The 22,753-nt window shown below is 28.3% G+C and overlaps 2 protein-coding genes across 3 annotated transcripts in view; both read right to left on the bottom strand.

The window, feature by feature from the left end:
- Positions 1-100: 100 nt before the first annotated feature.
- LOC100160753 (UNC93-like protein MFSD11) lies at positions 101-16,201 on the bottom strand. 2 transcript variants are annotated; one of them, XM_029487114.1, is made up of 9 exons: positions 16,023-16,201; positions 5,647-5,762; positions 4,713-4,882; positions 4,364-4,540; positions 2,818-3,098; positions 2,019-2,144; positions 1,529-1,718; positions 672-807; positions 101-593 (listed from the first exon to the last, which is right to left on the bottom strand). In XM_029487114.1, the coding sequence occupies exons 2-9, from the start codon at positions 5,731-5,733 to the stop codon at positions 462-464; spliced, it is 1,299 nt and encodes a 432-aa protein (XP_029342974.1). In that variant the 5' UTR covers positions 5,734-5,762; positions 16,023-16,201; the 3' UTR covers positions 101-461. The 2 variants fall into 2 exon arrangements, with proteins under 2 accessions (XP_029342974.1, XP_003243003.1); XM_003242955.4 differs by lacking the exon at positions 16,023-16,201 and adding an exon at positions 6,496-6,809.
- An 861-nt stretch (positions 16,202-17,062) lies between these two features.
- LOC100158666 (sodium-independent sulfate anion transporter) overlaps positions 17,063-22,753 on the bottom strand; it is a 39,593-nt gene continuing 33,902 nt past the window's right edge. The window contains exons 6-12 of the mRNA XM_001944983.5: positions 22,423-22,587; positions 22,149-22,310; positions 21,935-22,075; positions 19,723-19,868; positions 19,408-19,581; positions 18,153-18,306; positions 17,063-17,903 (exon numbers count right to left, since the gene is read on the bottom strand). Coding sequence (XP_001945018.2) covers positions 17,803-17,903; positions 18,153-18,306; positions 19,408-19,581; positions 19,723-19,868; positions 21,935-22,075; positions 22,149-22,310; positions 22,423-22,587 — 1,043 coding nt within the window. The 3' untranslated portion in view covers positions 17,063-17,802. The remainder of the gene's footprint in view (positions 17,904-18,152; positions 18,307-19,407; positions 19,582-19,722; positions 19,869-21,934; positions 22,076-22,148; positions 22,311-22,422; positions 22,588-22,753) is intronic.

Below are 22,753 nucleotides of genomic sequence, written 5' to 3'. Positions count from 1 at the left end.
TTTGTTTTTACAATTTGATTGTAAAGAGTAATACAAAAAAAAAATGATTGTTTTGAATTTTGATTACTTACTGCCTATTAGAAATGATTTGTTAATTATATTTTTTAAATTTTAAATTTAGTTTTGTAACATTTTTCATTGGGTACATTAAGCAAGTAGCTGGGAGGTATTCAAATAGCCACTCAAACAAATTACGAGTGAAGAATGGAGAAGGAGAGCCGCAAATACGGGTTGAAAAAAACACTTTTCATAGATACCTACACTGAATTTGTTAAGACTTGAACGTATTTTAAGATTTTATGTAAGTACCTACTAATTGGTAGTCGCTCTTATCCTGCAGGGTATAAGAATCTAATTAAAATATAAGCAGTCATTAAGTATTTTATAATAATTTGATGATATACGCAAGTAAAGTGTGGTCAATTAAAAAATATCATCATTCTTATTCTTATAATATACTACTAAACGGTAATACATTTGTCTACTTTGAGAAACGATAAAGTGCCAATGGTCATTACTATGGCCAATATGATTAGTTGTATGTAGATTCCAAACTGATTGCTGTAAAAGAAGCTAATGGCTGCTGACGATGCCTGCAAAACAGTCGGGTTATATTATAAAAAAAATTATAAAAACAAAAATCGCTCGTATTGGTGATTAAAGTAAATTACCTGCATAAACATGAATAATGACGTGACGGAAGCACTGTTATTCGAGTATTTCACTCCGATTATGTTGTATATTTGCGTGGTGAACCCACTGTCTCCTAAACCCAAGAGGAACCCACAAAATACGGCCATGTGTTGACTGAAATAATAATATAGGTAGTAGGTAAGTAGTTATTAAGAAAAAAAAACACAAATCCAAAATATGTTTATACAAATATTTTCCAAAATACAATATAAAAATACCTCAATAGATAGTGAGTCGATTACAGATCCCACCATTTCAAATGATGAAACAAAAAAAAATCTACGTATCTAGGTACCTATATAAAAGAGCTTATATCCTGACTGATTGACTGGTTCATCATCACCTAGCCGAAACGCTGAAGCTATGAGTATGACATTTGGTCAGTAGTTTCGTTTTATTATGTTTAATTTTTGCAAAATTCATATGAAATTAAAAATTCTATGTTGTAATTAAAATCAATTAAAAATTAAAAATCTATAACAATAAAAAATTTTGAAAAGTATAATTTATTTACCAAAAATACGTACTTCACAAAATATATTTTTGAAAAACGTTAATAGTTTGAAACAATGAATGCTTTACGTTAAATAAATCACCGGGTTTGTAGGTATATAATATGTAAATATATTATATATATATATTATATTACTATTTTAAAAACACAATATAAATGTAATTGTAAATAAGTATATTAACTGCAGTATATTATGTATGTATAAAACTGAATTGGGTAATACAGGCAATACTGTAATATATAGACATAGTATTATAGTAAAACATTATAATAATTTGTCAAAAATTTTAAATTATGGATTTAAAAAAAAAAAATCCATACTTAGGTTTGATAATAGATTTGGAGTAAGTATCGCCGAATGGAGAATCATTTGGTAGATTGACAAAGATCAAACCGTACGCTACGATGTTGATGAAAAAACTGATAATTATCACGGTCGAACGACTTAGCCCAATGCGTTTTGAATTGGATCTCTCAGACCTTTTACCCAAAACGCTGCATAGCAAACCACCTGTAATCATCGCCCGCGTACGTGTCACAGTCACATATGATCTATACCTCATAATATTTATGTGTAAGTGGCGGTCAAACGTGATGATGCCTCGTAATCTTTTTTCAATATTTATATAATTACTTATACATAGGTATAAAACGGTAATCTTAAATTATATTTTTAATGATCAATTAATATTGTGTGTTAAAAAATCAACCACATTAACTCCTCCTCTCACCCATGACAAAATCATTTGACTACCACTGTGATGTATAATGTGTTTAAAAGTAGGTAATTAACATGACTATAAATTCGAACCTGTGACTTCGCCGACCCCGACCAATATTCCCGTATAGCCCAACAGTTGATTGGTGTTAGTGCCTAAAGACTTTGTGAACGCGATGCATGAACTGTACACGCCACTGTAAAACGATACGTGCAAACCTGCGAGTAGGTAAAGTTTAGATTAACTAAAACAAAATAAGTCAAAAGTAATTTTTTAGTTGTGGGAAGGATGGGTGAACTTACAAAAAAAGGGGCAGTAGCCAGTATTTGTCAAGGTCAACATAATTAAATATTTTTCATTTATTCGGAACTTTGTTTTGTTGGGAGTACGAGTACCTTTAGATAGGATTACACCTAGCTATCTAAGTTATAGTAAATTATAAGTTATAACTTATAAGTATTGAAGGTGCAAATCAGTTCAAAAAGCTGAATTTGAGTGTCTTTAGTATACCTATAGTTAAATAATTTTTATTTAGTGGTTTATTTCTCTTAATATATTTAATTTATAGTTTATAATTATTACAATTGATCTGAGCGATCTTGACAATTTTCAATTATAATAATTTTATAGTAGGTATAGTTATTTTTTAAGAGCATAATTTAACAAGATAAATATAAACCCTTATTTTAGTTTTCAGATCATGGCTTAGTTTTTTGATTACTTTACTTTTTTTTATACAAACTCTAAAACCCAGAGACCTGCTATAGGTACCAATAAATACTATAATAATACCGATAAACCGCTTATATATGCTTATAATAAATTTATATCATGGATAATATGTTGTGTGGTGACATAATATGTATGTGCGTCGACCGCATTTTCACATACCGATGAACATGAACAATGTGCTTAACAAGAGCATATCTTTTGTCATCAAAAGCCTCATCGAATCCCCCAACATTTGTTTCGGAATCACGCTGATTGGTTTTTGTAAGTTCACTTCGTTTTCCTTGCCATCGGCGTCCACGGACGGACGCAAGACCATCAATATAAGCGTGCCAAAACCACACACCACTGCCAGTACGGTGAACACCAGCTTTCTGGTGGATTCGTTCAGCCCAGCTTTGTCACGGAGCATTAATATCATAAAAACGTTTCCAATGCATATGCTGTAAGTACGTATTCCGTGTATGCGGGACACAAAAAACAAAATAATATAAATAAATAAGGGTGATAATAATCAGTGTTGTAGCTAGGAATTATTTGTGGACCGTGAGGAGAGGGGTTGGTTGGGTAATCCAGGCAAGACACTCCCAGCGTTGCCAACCGTACGGTCTAACCCAGTATCCCACCCACCAACCCTTTTAGCTGGGAGACAATTGTCTCCAGTGTCGGTCTGGCCCACCCGGCTACCTGGAGATCGCTGGGGGCCCGTGGATATTTTTATGAATTAGGGGCCCATAGCTAAATGGAAAAAAATATTATGTTTACTCGAGATTCTAGACTCGGGTTCCAATTGAATCAATTTGTAAACATTGAACCATTGGTTATAAATACTAGTATTTATAATCGATGATTGAACATTTTAATTATTTATATTGCGATTACAATAACGCTATATTTAGTCGATATAATATCTTTAGATTTATGCCATATGCCATACCTATAATTATATTATATCCATTAGTCGTGGTCGTCAGTCAGCACTGACGAGACAAAAATATTTTTATGATAATTTTCCAATAATAAGGTACACCCGTATAGCACATACACTGGATACGAGTGATACACACATTTGTAAAGTGTCCATTGAAAATTACTGCGCCGGGGGCCCAATCATATAAGCCAGACCGAAACTGATTGTCTCAAAAAAACCCTCTCGCGCCGCCACTGGTTGAGGTTCCAAAATTAAGTTGTATCATGAATATTTGTTGCTATGATAACCAACCATCGGGTATTTTCAGGGCGGCTAGTAAATGCATCTTACCCCGTCTAATCTTGTCTTTAATATACCTATGGGCTATGAGCCATCTGGCTATGAGCAACCCTCAGGAAATTGGTGCCATATACTGATATGCTTCGAGGAGACGGAGCTAGTATCAAAATTCTTACTACTGACATACTACATTAAACCATGAATACGGGTGTCACCGAGTATGATGAACTTCATTTTTTTCTTTTAACGGTTTTAACAACAAATTTTTTCAACTTCCGATTTTCGGAATGCACTTTTAAACATATTTAGGGATCCTATTTTTCACAAGACATGTATAGGCACACCATTATAATGTATGCCTATGCGGGTGACATCCAAAATTTGACAAAATCTGAGTTTTTCCTTTGAGTCAATCGCTTAATTTTGGATTTATATGTTAGTACGTAGATAGGTACCATTGTACCAATGTAAGTATTATATAACATAACATAAAAATACCTTATTTTAGACATGGCCCAAAATATTCCCGAATTCCTGGATATGGTCGACGAATCCGAATTCATGGTCAGGTATGTGCCTTGTCCAGTCCAAATAATCGACGCACCGAAACCCAGCAACACAGACGTGGTGTACAGCAAAAAATTGGACGGCCAGAGGAACGGCGTCAAAAACAATCTGTAAATGTTACGAATATAATGCGCACATGGCATACTATCATCAAGTAGATTTTGTAACAATATTCGACTGCTTAAGGTGTAAATATGAATGATTATGAATACTTAATAATGTGCTAAACTGCTAAAATTATAACGTGGAAATAATGCAAATATTTTAGTGTAATACGTACACGTAACATGTCGATCCCAAGTAAATAGATTTTCGGCTGCCAATAGCGCCAATTATTGCTGGTGCCAACCAGTTGCACAAGGCAAACACACCATATATGATACACAGACTCGTGTACCCGTCGCCGGTAAATGAGGGATCGTCTTTTTCGATACTTTTTAATACTGTTTTCTGAAATTAACATAATTACATTGCATAATATTATTTCATGATTATCCTATAAGGAAGCATGTGGATATGAGTATATATATATTATGTAGATATTATTATATATCCACTTTCAGGATTCAATTAAATTATAATATTATAACAATATGTCGTACAATAGGTATATTGTTTCCATATAAAAACTATAATTCTACTGTTTTAGTAATTGCGTACAACAAGTGTGTAAAGTTGTTAGTGTAAATTACGCAATTTTTTTCTAAATTCTGTCCGTAAATATTCATTATAAGCAAGTAGGAGCCTATCTCAAAATAACTTAGGTTTGTAATAGCGAATTTTTTAAGCTTGCTTGTAATAATTTGTTTTTTTAATAGCTATCCCACACAGCATTTTAATATTTCCCAACTATGATATAAATATATTCAGGAAAACAATATAGTTGTCAAAATATTTGAAAAAGTTGCGTAAATAATAAGGAAATATTTTATTTATATTTTTTGGCCAAGAAGATCACTTTTGAAAAATATTTTGTAAAAAACATTTTCATGGAAACATTATAAAAATATTAAGTCAACATTTTTGTGCAATATTTTATTATTTTATGAGAATAAAATATTTATACAATATTATTAGTCAAATATTCATTATTCAAGCACTCCAAAATATTCACAAAATATTATCATTTCCCAAATGCTGTGTGGGATATAGATTACAAAACTATAATAATTAATTTAAATTTTTTATTATTAATATTTGAATAATGTTATTACCTCGATATTGCTCACGGTAAAAAATGATGTAAATACAAACATAAAACCTAAGCCTAATATGCTGATATTCATTAGTCTCTTGTCCATTATATAAATACTGAATTACCGATGAGTATCTAAATAAAGGAGAAAAAAAAATGTTTAAAGTAGGTATATAATAATATTATACATAATATACAATTAAAATAAAACCAGGGAAGTCACTCTGCTGGTTTTGTGTGTACTTCGTCATTGAGTATAGTATAATATACTTAAATTTAAACTGAATGATAAATAATTGCATATGAAAAATGAGTCTGAGTTGTGACGGACGACGATGCAGCCTCTATTTCTAAGGATATGTTATGATTAATATTTAGCGTATTCACTAGTATACTGATGGAAATAGGTAATCTACGGAAGTTGATTTTACTTGTTATTTAATCACGGTTATGAAATTATCTTATGATTTTTATTTTGTTATATTCTATGGAAAACTTATTTTAATATAATTTGTATTAGCTATAGTTTTTATTGTACATTTTTTATACGACACATTTTATTCATAAAGGGATTATTTTGTAAATAGAGTTTTTCCGTCAATAAAGATATATACTATATTGTGTACCTACCTATAACTATTATTTATTAGTAATTTATTTCTCTATTATTGATAGCTAGAAGGTTGAACAATTTTTTTCAGAAAACAACTCATGTTTTAAGTATAACTATGTATATTATATAAAAATGATTATAATGTTATGTCTTATATTATTAATTATAGTCTACTGATCTTGCACTATGTTATTATAATATGATTTGAAAACCAAGTAAATTATCTTAAAACTTTATAAATTGAATCCAACAAACCTGTGTGTTTTATTTTTACTAGACGTTCACTGAGTAAACCAACTTATCCTCAGAATATCAAATAGTCGACTGTAGTTCTAATTTTTGTTCAATAGAACGCTCTAATAATTATTATCGATGGGTTGATAATTATTATTAACGAATGAGTGTTCGTAATACATCATAATCTTTGGTGGTATGGACTTATTGTCGTGATTTTAGCTCGCTACATTTCGAAACGAATGAACGAAATACGTATCATATGAAAACTATAGTATTATAAGACGTACATGCGGTGACATGGCGTCATCGGTTTTTTACAATTAAAACAGCATTTTTTATTACCTATTTATTTTATAAAAAATAAAATGATTTCAAAAAAACATAATACCTAATAAATTATTCTTATACGTTATTTATCGTTTATAGTTTATACGTTTTAAGAACGATGATGCATTCAGAATTGGGCAGTTAATCTTAGTTTGGAAGTTATAGCCATTTGAATTTTGAAGATGATAATTTTGATGGCATAATGCTTAAATAGTTAATTTCTCGATCACCTTAATATCATATATTCGCCCGAATAATAAGGCGTAATTGGTGCTCTTTTTACCTAGTGACAGTGACCTACACTGAAAGTTATGCATAAAAAATTGAAGAATACTTCCAAAGATTTGAGGAATGGAGCGAAAAAAAAACAAATTTTCAAATTTATTTTTATGGGAACTCGATTTCATATATTTGACGAATAATAGAGAAATCTTTTAAAGGCAAAACGATTGCGTGTACTAAATAGGCTCCGACGTTATTTAAAGCGTAATCTGTACAATTTTCAAAATAACACGAACAAATGATTTAAAAAAAAAAAAGAATTTAAACTACCTATCTATACATATATTGTAAGAGTTCAAATTATTAAATTTAATACGCAATTAAAAATATGATATTAAGTATTGTCTATACATACACAATAGTATATGTCATATACTATTTAATCCTTATATTATGTAAGTACAAAAAAAATTATTTGCCCTCAGGCTGTTTTACTGCATAGTACGGGCCTACAACATAGCATTGGTTGACTATATAAAACGGTCTTAAATCTCGTCAAAATTGAATAAAAAATAGTAATTATTTCAACTATTATCTTATTGTCAAACTTGTATTGTCTTCCATTAATCTGACCGGATCTGGGCCTGATTTGAGGTAAAATTCTGCAAACAAAATTTAAAACTCGGTATACGTATTTTATCAATTTGCATGATTTTATAGAACCATAAACTGGAATGTTGTATTTTGTGCACATATTATTGTTCTTGAACTTTGAACTACTCAATAATCGAGTCTGTCATTTAATAGACGCGCAGCAACAACCCGAGTTTGTCATTGACCACTCGATATAAATTATATACTGTACTCACTACTTATATTAAAAATTAGCATAAAGATAAATTAAAGAGTTGTATCTGAGGCGCATATTAAATTTAGTTAGGTACCTATAATAAGTATAGACAAATTTTATAATTTACTAAATACATTTTTATCGTAAAATGTCAAAATATAACTAGTATTGTTCGATAACTGCCTTTCACATAATGTTTGGCGTTTGCAATTAATTATTTCCCGATAAAACTTGATGAACTTATTATGGGTAGTGCTTAAAAACATAAAATGTCACCATTATATGATATATTCTGATGGTATATTTATTTTGAACAATATATATAATTAATGGTCACTAAAAAACGGAACAGTTTGCCAATAGGTATAATTAATGTAGTTTGTACCACGGTATAATTTAACCCATAAGCGTGCGCAGGACTTAGTGGTAGGGGTTGCTGAACATTATATTTAATAAGTATATTATACATATTATTTATTTAATTAATACAAAAATGTCATTTATTTTATACAGTAGGTACGTCAATACATAGTATTATTATTATAACAATGCTAGACGTCTTTCCCCTGGATCTAATATTTTAAATTCTTCAATGACCATTGTAGTCAATTTGAGTCAATATGTCTTGCTCTACAAATAATAACAGTAAATAAACAAGTCTATCCTGTTTCATTGTATTCCACAATTTTGACTACACTAACGAAAGTTTTGAGAATGATCTCTCACTAGAGTCTAGAACAACTAGTGACTAGTCTGGAATAACTATAAATATCAAAAAAATTAGTAAATATATTTGGTCTATCAAACTTAAGTAACAATTCTATCCAATTTTCTATAGATTCATAAGAAGTCTTTTCAGGAGTATCTGGAAGTTCTTTTAGTAATTTGATTTCTGTTTTAAAACAATCAGAATTTACTTTAAGTTTTTCTTGAAATAATAATTATAATATATCATTATCTGTAGGAATGAGTCAAGAGTATAGTCAAGAGTCTAGTCAAGAATCAAGAGTAATACCTACTGCTGAAATAATGTTTCCTGAGAAAATCGGGTATTTAGTCTATTTATCATGTCATCTAATACTACATAATAACAATTCATCTTAATTTCATGTTTTTTTTTCTGATGAAATGTTTGAGTTATATTATCATCCAATACAACATATCAGTGTGGCAACACTACAAGAATCAACTTGTTGTAAAATATTTCAAAATAATATATTAATAAATTTAGTTTGTAATGTTTCTTATTTTGTACATTTTAACTACTAACAGTACTAACTATTGTTAGTTAGAAAAAATAAAAATTTTGAGTGTTTGCAGCTAGCAGGTGTTGCTATAGCATACCCAGCAACACCCGTGCGCACGCCTATGATTTAACCCCTGACCCTCGTCCCTCATCCATTACGCGAGCTATGAAAATAAATTCGTATTTCATATGTATACATATTTTTATATGATTTAATCTAGTGTGAAGCAAGTACATAAAAATTCACATTAAACATAAGTTCTAAAATAGGCATTTTAACTTTCACGTAAAATTGTAAAGGGATATTCAAAATTTTTTTTAAAACGATTTTTTACTAAACTATAATCAAACACTTAATTTTACATTGATTTTGGCTCATATTAGAAGTGTTTTGTTGTACCTATCAGGTTAATTGTTTTTCGATTTTTAACATAGGTAATATGTACTTGAAAACAGATACCTACTTCAGTAAAAAATAAAACATGACTTCAAACAATTGTTCAAATACTGCATTGTTATATTGTTTTCTAACAATTGAAATGTGCATGTTCCTATTGTTCCTAATATCTTTGCCATACATTTTAAGGAATATATTTCACGCTCGTGTATCTATTTTTTTTAACAGAATAATTTTCTGAATATTTACTCGAAAATGTTATAGGTGATATATAATAATATTAAATATAATAAAAGGTGTTGATTTTAGCAGTAAATACATTATACAATAAGGATTATTTAAAATTTAGTTTTACATATATTGATGTATATTGTAAACAATTTGTCTGTAAAGTGTAAGTAACACTGCAGTTAAATTAAATTGATATTTAGATAAAAGGTAGTCTTTAATAGGTATTTTGTAATAGGTATATTTTCATTATCATTATCAACGAATACAATATAACACATTTATTATTAAATGAACGACGAGGATAGACTGTAATATTAAGCTCGGGCATTAAGGTGTTATAATTCCAATATAATATAAAGTACAATTTTTTGTTTTTATGTCTATATAATGAACAGACAAGACATAATTTGTGATTATACGTTAGATTCATATAATATCTTTAAAATTGTGTATAAATTAGCATTAAGTTGTACATGATTAATGGCAGTTTAAAATTCAACTTTTTATGACATTGGGTATTTAGACTTAAAATAAAGATTTATCCTCAAACAATTTTTGTTTTTGTATTTTACTATTATACAAAAAATATCAACTGTAAAAAAATAATTTATTCCTCAATTATATACTATTTTTTATTTTTTTTTAATGTTTTGATTAAAAAAATTAATGCTGGGTGAAAAATCTTGAAAAGTTCATCATAATTCATAAGTTTATCTTACAAGTTACAGCGACCAAAAACTATCGAAAATACAATGTCACTAATTTTTATAAACATCTCAAGTTAAAATGTATATAGGTACGAATTTAATATTCAAACGGGAAATAACGATTTTGATTGTTTTGATATAGATAATGTTGCAGCAATAATAAGTATGGAGATAATAACTAATAATTTATAATCCCATAAAATGTTATTTCTAAATTTACTTTATCTTTATTCCAACGGCCCATCGCTGGTTTGTATCAATTTACGCAATTAAAATTCTAAGGACGAAATGTCTACTCTTAAATTTATTCATGATTTCTAAGAAACCTCTGATAGTATATTTGTTATATAACTTTATTTTCCACTTTTTTCATATCTATAATTTTAACAGTCGTGTTTAGTATTGTAATTGAGTTTTTTTTTATCTCTCCTCTATAGAAATAGGTAAGTATCTAAAATTACACCACTAAAGTATAGGTAGGTACCTACCTACTACTTATATTAATTATTTGGCTTCCCGTGTGTTATAAGGAAAACATTAGTTCAAAAACTTCAAGTTTTCGACCAATCGTATTACTTATAGAAATAAAGTTACTGATCGTAATAAAATATTCTTAAAAATATAGGATGATAGCAATGGCGGATTTAAGGGGGGGCCAGAGGTGTCCAGGCCCCACCTCCATTTGCCTAGCATTATAGGTTATTAAATTGGGTGCCGTTTTTTAATATTTGTGTCGATAAACTTGGAGAAAGTTAAAAGACAATGACCCCCCCCCCCCAAAAAAAAAAAAATTCCAGATCCACCACTGGCTGATAAACTTTTCAGAATCATTTTTCGTATGCAATGATTTATCATTGAATTCAAATGTAATAAATCCATTACAGCGGGTCCTATAGGCTATATTCATATTCAACGACAAGGTATATACATATGACTCCTAGTCACTTACTAATTACTATACACTATACAGCAGAGTGACTTCCCCACAATGGCTTTATTTGCCCCAGTCTAGTATTTACATCAACCTTAAGTCAGCACGTTTACCCCCCCCCCTCCAACTTAATCACTATGACACATGCTATGAGAATCTGAGTGAAAAAATGTTGAGTCGGAAAAGCAGTGAAAAGTTGCCTAGTCTAATAAAACCTAAAATGACGCCACTGGACTTGCCTGGTATAATGTTTAACACAGACGACTCTACGAGGTAAAGGTAAAAAGTACGTGTGACATGGTACGTATAAATTGTACAATAAACTGTATTTTAAACCGTATTGAAATCTAAAAGGTGATTGTACGCGGTTAGGTAATTAAATTATTATTCTATATTTCCATGTACCTATATAATATTATCACTATCACTAATTGATTAAGGGACTATGAAATAATAATAATTAATGACTAATAACTATGTAGGTATATACAAATAATAAATTAATATGTAACTATTATGTTATAAAAAAAAAATATAGATTGTACGCATATATTTCAATAAAGTATTGATTAATTCATAGAGCGTTGACCTAATCAATCAAGTTCTATTGAATGTAAAAATAAGTGTACCAATTTAATCTAAAATTAAGATCTAAAGGCCGCAATAATTATAAACACGTGAATATGCGATCAATAAAGTCCTGAAAAATTAAGAAACATAATATTAAGTATACATAACTGCATACAATGTAAGTAGGCACTAACAAGGAAAATTGCAGTTCATAAGAACAATATTATATTTCGTTAGTAGCTTTCGGTTAGGTATAGGTAGGTAATGTAAACTACTCCAATTTTTACTAACTATACATTTTAGTTTCATCGGTAGGTACCATTAAATTAGGTTAGTAATAATGTACGATTGCGAGCGTTTTACCTTTTTCATAATTTCAGTTGTGTTCATTTTTACGGGACGATAGAATATCCATTTATTGCGATGTTGCCAGATTAGGCGTAATGGTGTAACCGTTCGAATGTTTTTAACGACTTTTAATTTTTAACCCATAAATATTTAATTTAGTTGGTCGTGATTGCCAATTGTTGATAAAATTGTGTTATCTAATTTCATCAGTAAAGTAGCTGAACATATTTCTACCCAAATAGGTATATCTAGATACCTTCTACATTCATACACATAATTCCACGTGATTTTTCATGCACTGTCGCTCTTAGATATACCTACCATTGATTATTTATGTAATCTGTAATGCTATTCGTCATAACCTATAGGTACCAGGTGGCTAGATACTTTAGTTTACCTACTCTTGTTATTATAATATTACTAGCTGATCCCGTGCACTTCGTTGCCCATTAAAAATGCCAACTCTTTATGCAAACATTTTAAGGAGCCTCGCTATATACTGCCGTCAATTTTAGCTGAAAAGACCTAAAGTATTGACAAAATTAAAGTGAGTTAACGTTGTCCGATTTTGATTCTGAAAAAAAATTGTACTCACCAGAAAATTGTCTATAGATCCTACGAAGTATTTTGTAAAAACTAAATTTTATATTATTGTGAACAGTAATTGAAAACTTAAAAATTTCAACTCTTTCGAATCATAATTAAAATTAAAAACGGAAAATGTTTCGTACGATCTTAATTATCTCATTTTTCTGCTGAATTCAAATATTTTTTCAGAATCAAAATCATACAACGTTAACTAACTTTAATTTTGTCAAAACAAATGTATGTTTTTATAACATTCATGTATTTAAGTTTATATGGTTATAGATTTATTGACATGTGCATGCGCGTACGAGAGAGGATACCCATACCGGCATACCCGCATTTAATTTCACTCACTAATAATCATATACAACTAACACATAGATCCTGGGCGGCTATGACAAGATTAGAAATTGTCTAAATGTTGCCCCTTAAATAATTACCGTAGCCCCTTCAACCAATGGCAACCAATAATAAATTATTATTATAATACCTTTAAAACCCATGACAACCATTTATAAACAAAATTTTCCATAGGAAATCTCAAAATCCCTGATTAAGCACCTCCCGGGGTCAGTCCTTTCTCTTTTTAAATTGGCCTATCTTCTGCACAGAGGTCTAATCTTCTCTGTACCAAATTTCATAAACATCGGTCCAGTCGTTTAGGAATGCATTAAGGACACACAGACAGACAAACATTCATTTTTATATATATACTATATAAATTATACATTATAATTTGATTATAATAGTAGGCAATTGACATATTTTATCTTTTACATTATCGACAAAATTAATTGTACCTATGAACTTTAGACAGATTATAATCACCACTATCCTACAAAAAATCGTGACGTTTTGGTATAACATTATAAAATTTCATAAAATATCTGTTATATTTCAAAAATATGAAATATGAAATATCTAAATAAACCATAATTGTCAGTAAGAATATCAAATATGATAAGTCCAACAATGTGTAAAGTCTAACCTAAAATCATGTTTTTCGAAAGTTTTGTATTAAAAACAGCAGACTCCTATTTTGAATAAAACAATATGTACCTAATAATAACCTAATAATCAATATATTTTTCGCGCTGTCAAAAAGCTTGACAATTAATAAATAGATAATATTATTTATTATTAAAAGGTTGCTCATAAGTTGTATAGCTATTTAAAATAGGCATAAAAGGATTATATTAAATATTCATAGGAACTATAATTTTTTTTATATGCATTTGAAGTTCAAGTCTTATCAAAATTTGTCAAATTCCCGACGAAATTAAAATTTAAAATTATTTTGCGGTTGAAAAAAATAAAATGTTCAATATTTGAAAATGTAATACAATATTTCTCATATTTACTTCATACTGAAACCAAAAATACATAAATACACAAATATATAAATACATTTTAGATTCTGAGTGGAACGATGAATGTGTTGATTTTACAATGATGAATGTTTTTTTGGTGTCTGTGTACACGATAAGTAGTCGAAATAATGCTTCGATTTTCAACTTCAGTATCTTGTTTGATGGGAAAGTGAATATTGTTGGTGCATTAGAATTTAGGAAGGTTAAAATTCAAAATTCTCAGTAATTTTCAAAAGCGCCGTGAAAAACAAAAGAAAAATTAAGGAAAAACAGGAATTTTTACGCAAAATCAATTTTTTACAAAATTGACATTGGTTTGTGGTTTAACAAATTAAAAATTGACAAAATATGGAAAAATCTCGAAAATTAGTAAATTTTTTTGAGTTAAGAATTCGTAAAAATTTTTCTTTTTAAATCTAAGATTTTAAAATGTAATACAAAATTCTTTATAAGATTATCTACCTTTATAAAAAAAAAACTCTATAAGAAAGTCAAATTTAATTTTATGAGCGTTTGAAATTCAAATTATTATAACATTGGATATTCACTCGATTTGTCATGTAGCGATTTTCTTATTTTGTTGTAGGTAATTCAAAAACAAATATTTGTAGATACATGAAAAATTCACTGAATGTTTATTTTATCAATTCTTATACTTGATAAAATTTTCAAAATATTTTGACTTGTTTAGAGCTGTTTACGGACAATTTCATATTTCAATTTTTTCATTTTTTTTTTCCTACGAATATCAATAAAGTTTTATCTGTTGGGCCAAAAAGTATAAAAATTTAATACAAGGCTCCTGATATATTGTTACAATAGCAATTGAAAAATATTAAAAATACATAGGCACAATTTTTTTTTATAAACATTTAAAGGTCTATTTATACTTCGAGGCACGAACCAATTCACAGTTCGCACAGTTTTACGGTAAGTCGGTATAAATCAAAAGTTAATAACAATAATATAATATAATTCAATGATTTTGCCAAAAATGAATTAAACTTATCGTATTACTATTATGTAAAACCTTTTTAGGTTCATAAAAGAAAATATATAAATAAAAGTACATAGGTTGACAGGGAGTACATTTAGTACAGGGGGCCAAAATTTTAGGAGGGGACCTGTGGGTAGGTCACTGTTTAAAGGGTAGTTATTTTATACACATTAATTAATAATATTACTAATAATTTTATTATTTTGTAATTTGTTAAAAGGACGCTAATCAGGCATTTGTTGTCTCCGTCTTACAAGAGCGTAAGTGCGTAATATTGCAAATGTTACGTTTAGCCATAGACATTATACTAAGTATAAGGTCTAGGCGTTTAGCAGATCACGTTTAGCTCCGTTAGCTTAAAAGTTAGAGTAAATTGACCTCTTATAAAATTTAAAGGTAAGATTAATCTAGGGCATCTCGTAAACTTTTTATTATGCTTTAATTTTAAAGCGAGTTATGAATATTTTAAAATTTAAAATTGTTTGTACATCTTTAAATACTCATAACTCGCTTTAAAATTAAAATATAACATAAAGCCTGTAAAATGTCCTAGATAATAATCTTACCTTTAAATTTATAAGAGGACAATTATTACTCTAATTTTTAAACTAACGGAGCTAAAGGAGCTATCAGCTGCTGATAGTAAAATTTGCCATATTACGCACTTGTAAGACGGAGACAACATTTGTCCGTGTAGCGTCCTCTTCAGAAAATAAATGTATAGAATTGATTTAAAATATTACTAAGAATTTGTAACTCACGTAATAATTGATACATAAATCTAATCTTATTCACACCACAGTGAATGGAACCAGTAGTCTGTTACCAATGTTTAATACAGTAAATCTCTTGAAAAAGTTATAGCTGATAATGATATTAGTAATAAAAACAAAACATAAAAAAAACCATTAACATTTAACAATAGCAAAAAGTTTATAAAAATTCACTCACGTTTTTAACATGACTTTTATCACACTACAAAATATGTTGTGTATAGGAACGGCTTTTATATTATATTTCAACTGTAAAATAAATGTAACAATGAAATTGAATAAAGACCTATAATCTTCACATATTCTAATCTATATAAGATGTAAACGTAATAACTAATAATCAAACATTGCGCAGATAAGTAATTATTCGAAACTGTATCAGAGTTTACTATAGCTGGTTTTACTGCACTAATTTAATTACCTAATTGTCTACTATTAATTATTATAAAATATAACTTGTTGGTTACAACTTATGGCTCATTTTAAACATTAAGAATTTTTTACTAAAATATTTACCCAACAGCTTATAATCAATTTGGAATGTATATAACATAATATAAATATATAATTAGTAAAATATTTTAATATTGTACACATGAGAAAATCACTGCCGAGTGTCGTGTAAACTATAAAGTAAATAATTATGCTTGACTCATGGACAATAATGATTCAATTTACTTAATACTTTTCACATTATTAAAAATTACATATGTTTTATAAGTCGTTAGTAATGTTTATAATTTTACCCTAAGTATCATCTATTATTAAATTGTTATTAATAAAAAAAACCATTAACGGATGTTATAGACTATGTACTCACAGAATCAATAGAGAAAAAATGTTAACATAAAAAAATCAAACCCTCCTTGCTCCAGGACAGAACCTCCAGTAAGAATTTATTAAAATCTACAAATCCATAATACTATGGCGAAGAATTAAGCCTAATTAAGAATTTTATCTTTGAATCAGTATACATATTAGTATAAAATTAATCTTATGATTTTTCCTCAAAATAAAAACAACCGCAATTAAAAATATAGTTGGGATATTTATTTAATACGTTTGAGGGATTGTAATAATACTTGCATCAATATTATCCTGCATGTGTTTGAAATACAAATTATAAAATAAAATAAGTTGCAATACAAATTTTTCACGTAACACAAAAAAAAACTACTATCTATTCAAAACTAATATACAAAAATTATAATTTAAAACAATATTATTTCGATTATTCATCAAATTGAGTTTAAATATTGACTATTTAAATGAGAACCTACAAAAACTATTAATTTGTGACACTATTTAAAAACAAACCTTAAATAGGTATTCAGTTAAAAAATGTAATTGACAATTTTTTACTTAATTTAACTTAGAAAAATATTCATGCCTTTCATATATAAAAATGTTGTCACACATTCATACAAACTATACAAGTATGGTACAAGTGTACAACGAACCAGTGTACAAATGAATATTAGAAAAATATATAAATAAATTAAAATTATTGAAAATAATAAAATATTAATAAAAAATAATTCCTTAATTTCTAACTTTTGATGGGTGAACAAAATTTGTACAGATAAAAATAATATGTCATTATTGAATGTAAACACAAAGTTCACAAAAAAAAAAAAATATTTAAATTATACCTTTATATGAGGCAAATAATACTCATATATGCTGATTCTGTATAAATTAAATTACAATAGAATTATTTATCATGTAGGAAAACGTTAAACTATAAAATAGCTTGTGTATTTACTATCTAATGTTGTCTTCTGTTTAAAAGCGGAGTTTCGTGTGACTGCTGGGATGATGTATGTACTATGTCATTTAATTCCGCCGGATTTCCAGAAGAGTTGATATCTAAAATAAAATATGTATTTTAATTTTATTAGGGCATCTAATATTTTTCCATTCCATCTATATTTATGTAAATTGTTTTTATTGTAGAAGTTTTTTTTATTTAGAAATATTGAAGTCTGAAGCATTAAAAAACATGATATTAATTACATAGATAATAATTACTCATTAGTATTTTATATTTCTTTTATATAATATCTACTAGCTTAATATAAAATAAATTAAAATGTTATAATGCATATTGGGTATTACCATTGAGCGTTTGTTCCAGTTCGTCATACGTAAAACAGTGAACAATTTCATCCACGCACACACCCTGTAATACAGCCAATACACTTATTCTTGGATTATAAAAACATAATGGCTGTTTTCGCCTTTTGAAGTCCATTATCAATCCAGCAATTCCCTAGATAATAATAACAATTATTTCATTTTAAATAATTAAATAAATAATATTTATCATAGTATAATATAAATGTTATTTTAAAATTTAGAGTAAATCCGAACACTTTTGAGTATAAGATCTAAGTACACTTTATAGTTTATACTTTATACATATTAATGGTAATCAGTGGCACAACTAGGGCTAAGAGGTTGGGAAGGGGCTGTAGCCCCACCTGATATTACATAAAAAGTAACTCGTTGGGGTGTTTCCCCCACAACCCCAATGTATATTAACTTAAAAATATAAATAATTATACTAAAAAAACAGATATTTATTTACTCAAGTTTAATTTTTCACAATAATCATTTACTGTCTGTATATTATGGTTCAGTGCTACTGTAAAATTATGCATAATAATCGTACCAATGTACCTACCAACATAAATTGTTTCCTTTAAAACAAATACAGCAATACAGATATACAGCTAATGATATTTACAATATTTATCATAGGCAATATAAAATAATTATAATTATTAAATAAAAATAATTTAACATTTTCCAAAAATAAAAAAAACAAGAATTACATTTGACTTTTAAAAGGTTCATTAATATTTTATGAAACAATTGAATAATTTATTTTGGTTAAGCCCCCCCCCCCCACACCCAATAAGTTGCGTTCATGATGGCAATATAAATATTATACAGTAAAGTATTAGCTATCCATATTCCACACTAATTCTAACCGATAGGTAAGCGGATACCTATACCTACTCAAACAATGATTCAAAATGTACTAGGTTCTAGGTATGTGTACTGAATTTAAATGTTTTATTTATACACAAGTTACAAGTATAATATTGGACTTTCTGTGCGTGTGATATGTATATTACGAATATAATTCAAAATAATATTATTTTTGAAAGCACATTTAATGTAAGTACCTACTTAAAGTGTATTTAAAATTAATTATTTTTATTAAATAAATCAAAAAACATAATATTTATTATTCAGTATAGTAGTATATAGTATTATTGTATGCCTATAGTACCAAGGTATTGATAATTGACATGAGGGGGAAGATCATCAAAAATGTACTGAATTATTTTATTTTGACTCTTACTTTAGCAGCTGTAAAATCTGCATCAAGTATATGTTTACAATCAACCACTACAGGAAGTTTAGATTGTCCCATTTTAACGGCGGCTCGATCCGTTTTGGCTCGCATAAAGTCTACAGCTGGAAAGTAAAGACTGTTCTCTGGAGTCACAAGTAAATAATCCAGGCCGGTTCTTAACTGCAATCATCAAAGACTCGTAATTTATTTACTAAGTATGACACATATAGTTTTAAATTAGTCGGTCGACAATAAGGAAAAAGCTTATTTTTCATATAAAAATCAATATTTAAAAAAACTTCAAAGTAATTAAAATCTTACCTTTTTCATTTCAATGTGTAAAAATGGTCTTGCCGACGGTATAAGTAGAAGCATGATATTTATGCCAACACCTACTAATATTCCAAGCTCGACACCAATACCCAGGCATAAAACAAAAGTTGCAAACGTAGGTATTAAGTCTTTTCCTAAACATTATGAATAGGTACATATTATTAAACATACACAGAATAGTTAACTTTAATCTATTAGATTACATTAATATACATATAATTGTATTTGGTTATTAGATACTTTACAAAAAATACAAATTAAATATGTATTATAATTTATAACCGATAGTTTAATGATTATACTTTTATTTTTAAAAAAAAGCCACAGTCACTGCTTAGATTATTGTAATTTAAAGTTTTTAAATGTTTCTCAATATAAATATATTATTAATACATCATATTTTATTGAACTTGCATCGATACTATTACAGATTAATAGTTCATACTCAATTCAAATAAGTCATAAATGTCCTAAATTACTATGGCATTATATTATTATATTATGTGACTCTCGTTTTTTATGGCACTGTATATAGGCAATTTTAATGATATTTAGTATAATATTAAAATATAGAAAACTTAAAATTTAATAATTTAAATAGATTTACAAAGTAATGATTAGTAATGTCAAAGAGATTCCAGTTTATTGACAATACTATTTATTACATACCTAATTACGAAATTATTTACAAAACATTAACGTACTATTAGTAAGTTTATATTAATATATTATTGTATAAGGGGATTCGATTTAAATTCGATTTAAGGAGTTGAGTATAGGCAATTTTAATATGACTTGCACCACTGCATATTATGTACGCACAATGCACATTGCCTAGACCTTAGTCCTTAGATAAAAATATCCAAAATAAATGTATGAACGTGAAATAGCTATACGCCTGACAACAATTTAAGTATAGGTATTTCCAGTATAAAAAATATAAAGATACTTGAATGCTTAAACAAGTTTACTTTGCATCGTTGGAGTACTTTTTAAATTTTATAAATTTTTCAGTTTTTGATATTGAATATATTAAAAAAATATTTTAAATATTTTGAACTTGTACTCCAATCGATGGAAAGCAAACTTCTTTACCAAATCAAAAATCTTTACATTCTTTAAATCGAACCACTAAAAGTACCTTAATTTTTGTCAATCACTTCGGTCGTTTTGATGAAAAATATACAGAGTATACAATCCATTAAACATATTAAACATACATCGTTTTTACGTAGTTATACAGATGGGGGGAATCATTTATAGATGATAATATATATGAGAAAATAGATAATTTATAAATATTTTAAAGGGTTTAAACGAATGATTGAGTACATGAATATGACGAGTGACAACAAACAATGAGCTACTATTGGTTTAAAAGAAAGGAACCAATATTTGTATGCATCCTTTAGAATATAATAGTATTCCCGTAGGTATCATATATGACAGACATGATTAAGTTTATTTTATTTGTATTCTGAATGTATTAATTATTCTTTAATAATTTACTTTTACATAATATTATGTATAAAATATTTAAATATTTAGCCTTGTATAGGTTCATAACAATGAAGCTATAGCCACACAAAGGTATTTTTTTTTATATTATATGAAAGATTGGTATGCATATTGTGCTTGTTATCGCTCAGCTACCGCGACGAAAAAATATATTACAATCGTCGTTATTAAATCTGAAAAGTCGGAATTTATAATCGACATATCTTAGTATATCGATGTGTTACGTTCTTATAAGTCTAATAACTACGTGATATATTTATAGAGAAGTATAAAGCTTTAACTAACGAGCCTATTATATCTTAAAAAATTTATTTTTAAATACCTATCGTAAAAAATGTATTTTAAAGATTTATTCACCGCATTGAATCTAATAGTGACAGTGAAGTTTTTTAATAAAAACTTATCGTTCAGTTTAAAACAAGTGACATGTTACGCAGTGATTTATGGAGTCAATTAAAGGTTCTCTTAGTTTTTTGTGTTTATTTAGGAGCACGAAAATATATGATATTATTAATTATTATATTAACTGTGCTACAATTGATTGTAAACAATATTATATTACTGTTATTTAATTTTATTTGTCAGTTTTTTTACACAATAAATATCTGGATACAAAGTATGGTGGTCAAGTGGCAGTACAATAACAAACAAGTACCGAAAGATTATTATAATGTCAACTTACGACTTGATTTCCACATGGGTTTAACGATCTCGTATTCGATCATGAAAATAACAGCACTGATGATGACTGCTGCTAGGGCTGCTTTGGGTATGAAGAAAAAGTACGGCGTCAATAAACTCAAGGACAAAATAATGAGTATACCTGAAATTTTGGAAAATGTGTTGTTAATGAATATATTTTTGGAATAATATTACATTTTAATGAGCTTTTTTACCAGTGTACATTCCACCCATAGGAGTTCGCACGCCACTAGCGTGATTCACTGCACTTCTTGAAAACGACCCCGTGACTGGCATCGAAGAAACGAACGAACCCAATAAATTGCAAACGCCCAAACAATAGAGTTCCTGTGTAGCGTCGACCGAGTTTCCGCTAGCTATTGCAATATTATTTTGAAATTAAAACATGTCTTGTAGGTATATAGGTAATAGAAATTCTTTCCAGAACATCTCTAAAAAATAACAAAACACAATATTATGACTTTATACCGAATGCTTTGGCGATGGCGACGTTTCCCAGAACAGCAATCACCGGCACTAATATAATGGAAGATCCGAGATCCCAACACATATTAATGAAGCTAACAGGTGTGCCATTTATTTCCGTTCCAAACGGTGGAAGTTTCAACGGTGGCAATCCAGATCTTACTTTTCCTTTAAATATACACATAAATTAAAATCAATTTTAGTATGTATACAGAAGTAGGGCGCTGTGCGGTTATTAATTGAATTAAGAGGACGCTACACCCGCATATTATGTGTTGTCTCCGTCTTACTAAATGTACAACATAGCAAAAACTGTTTTGCGCGGGAAAGAACC

Source organism: Acyrthosiphon pisum, chromosome A1 (genome assembly GCF_005508785.2).
Source record: "Acyrthosiphon pisum isolate AL4f chromosome A1, pea_aphid_22Mar2018_4r6ur, whole genome shotgun sequence".
In the NCBI taxonomy this organism is placed as follows: Eukaryota; Metazoa; Arthropoda; class Insecta; order Hemiptera; family Aphididae; genus Acyrthosiphon; species Acyrthosiphon pisum.
This window is presented reverse-complemented; position numbering and strand designations above follow the sequence as displayed.

Coding starts and splice junctions, on each gene's coding strand:
- LOC100160753 (XM_029487114.1), bottom strand. CDS start 5,733: ATGGACAAGAGACTAATGAATATCAGCATATTAGGCTTAGGTTTTATG. Junction 3,099..4,363: donor TGGGCCATGTCTAAAATAAG/GTATTTTTATGT, acceptor ACGTACTTACAG/CATATGCATTGGAAACGTTT. Junction 594..671: donor CATTATTCATGTTTATGCAG/GTAATTTACTTT, acceptor ACTGTTTTGCAG/GCATCGTCAGCAGCCATTAG.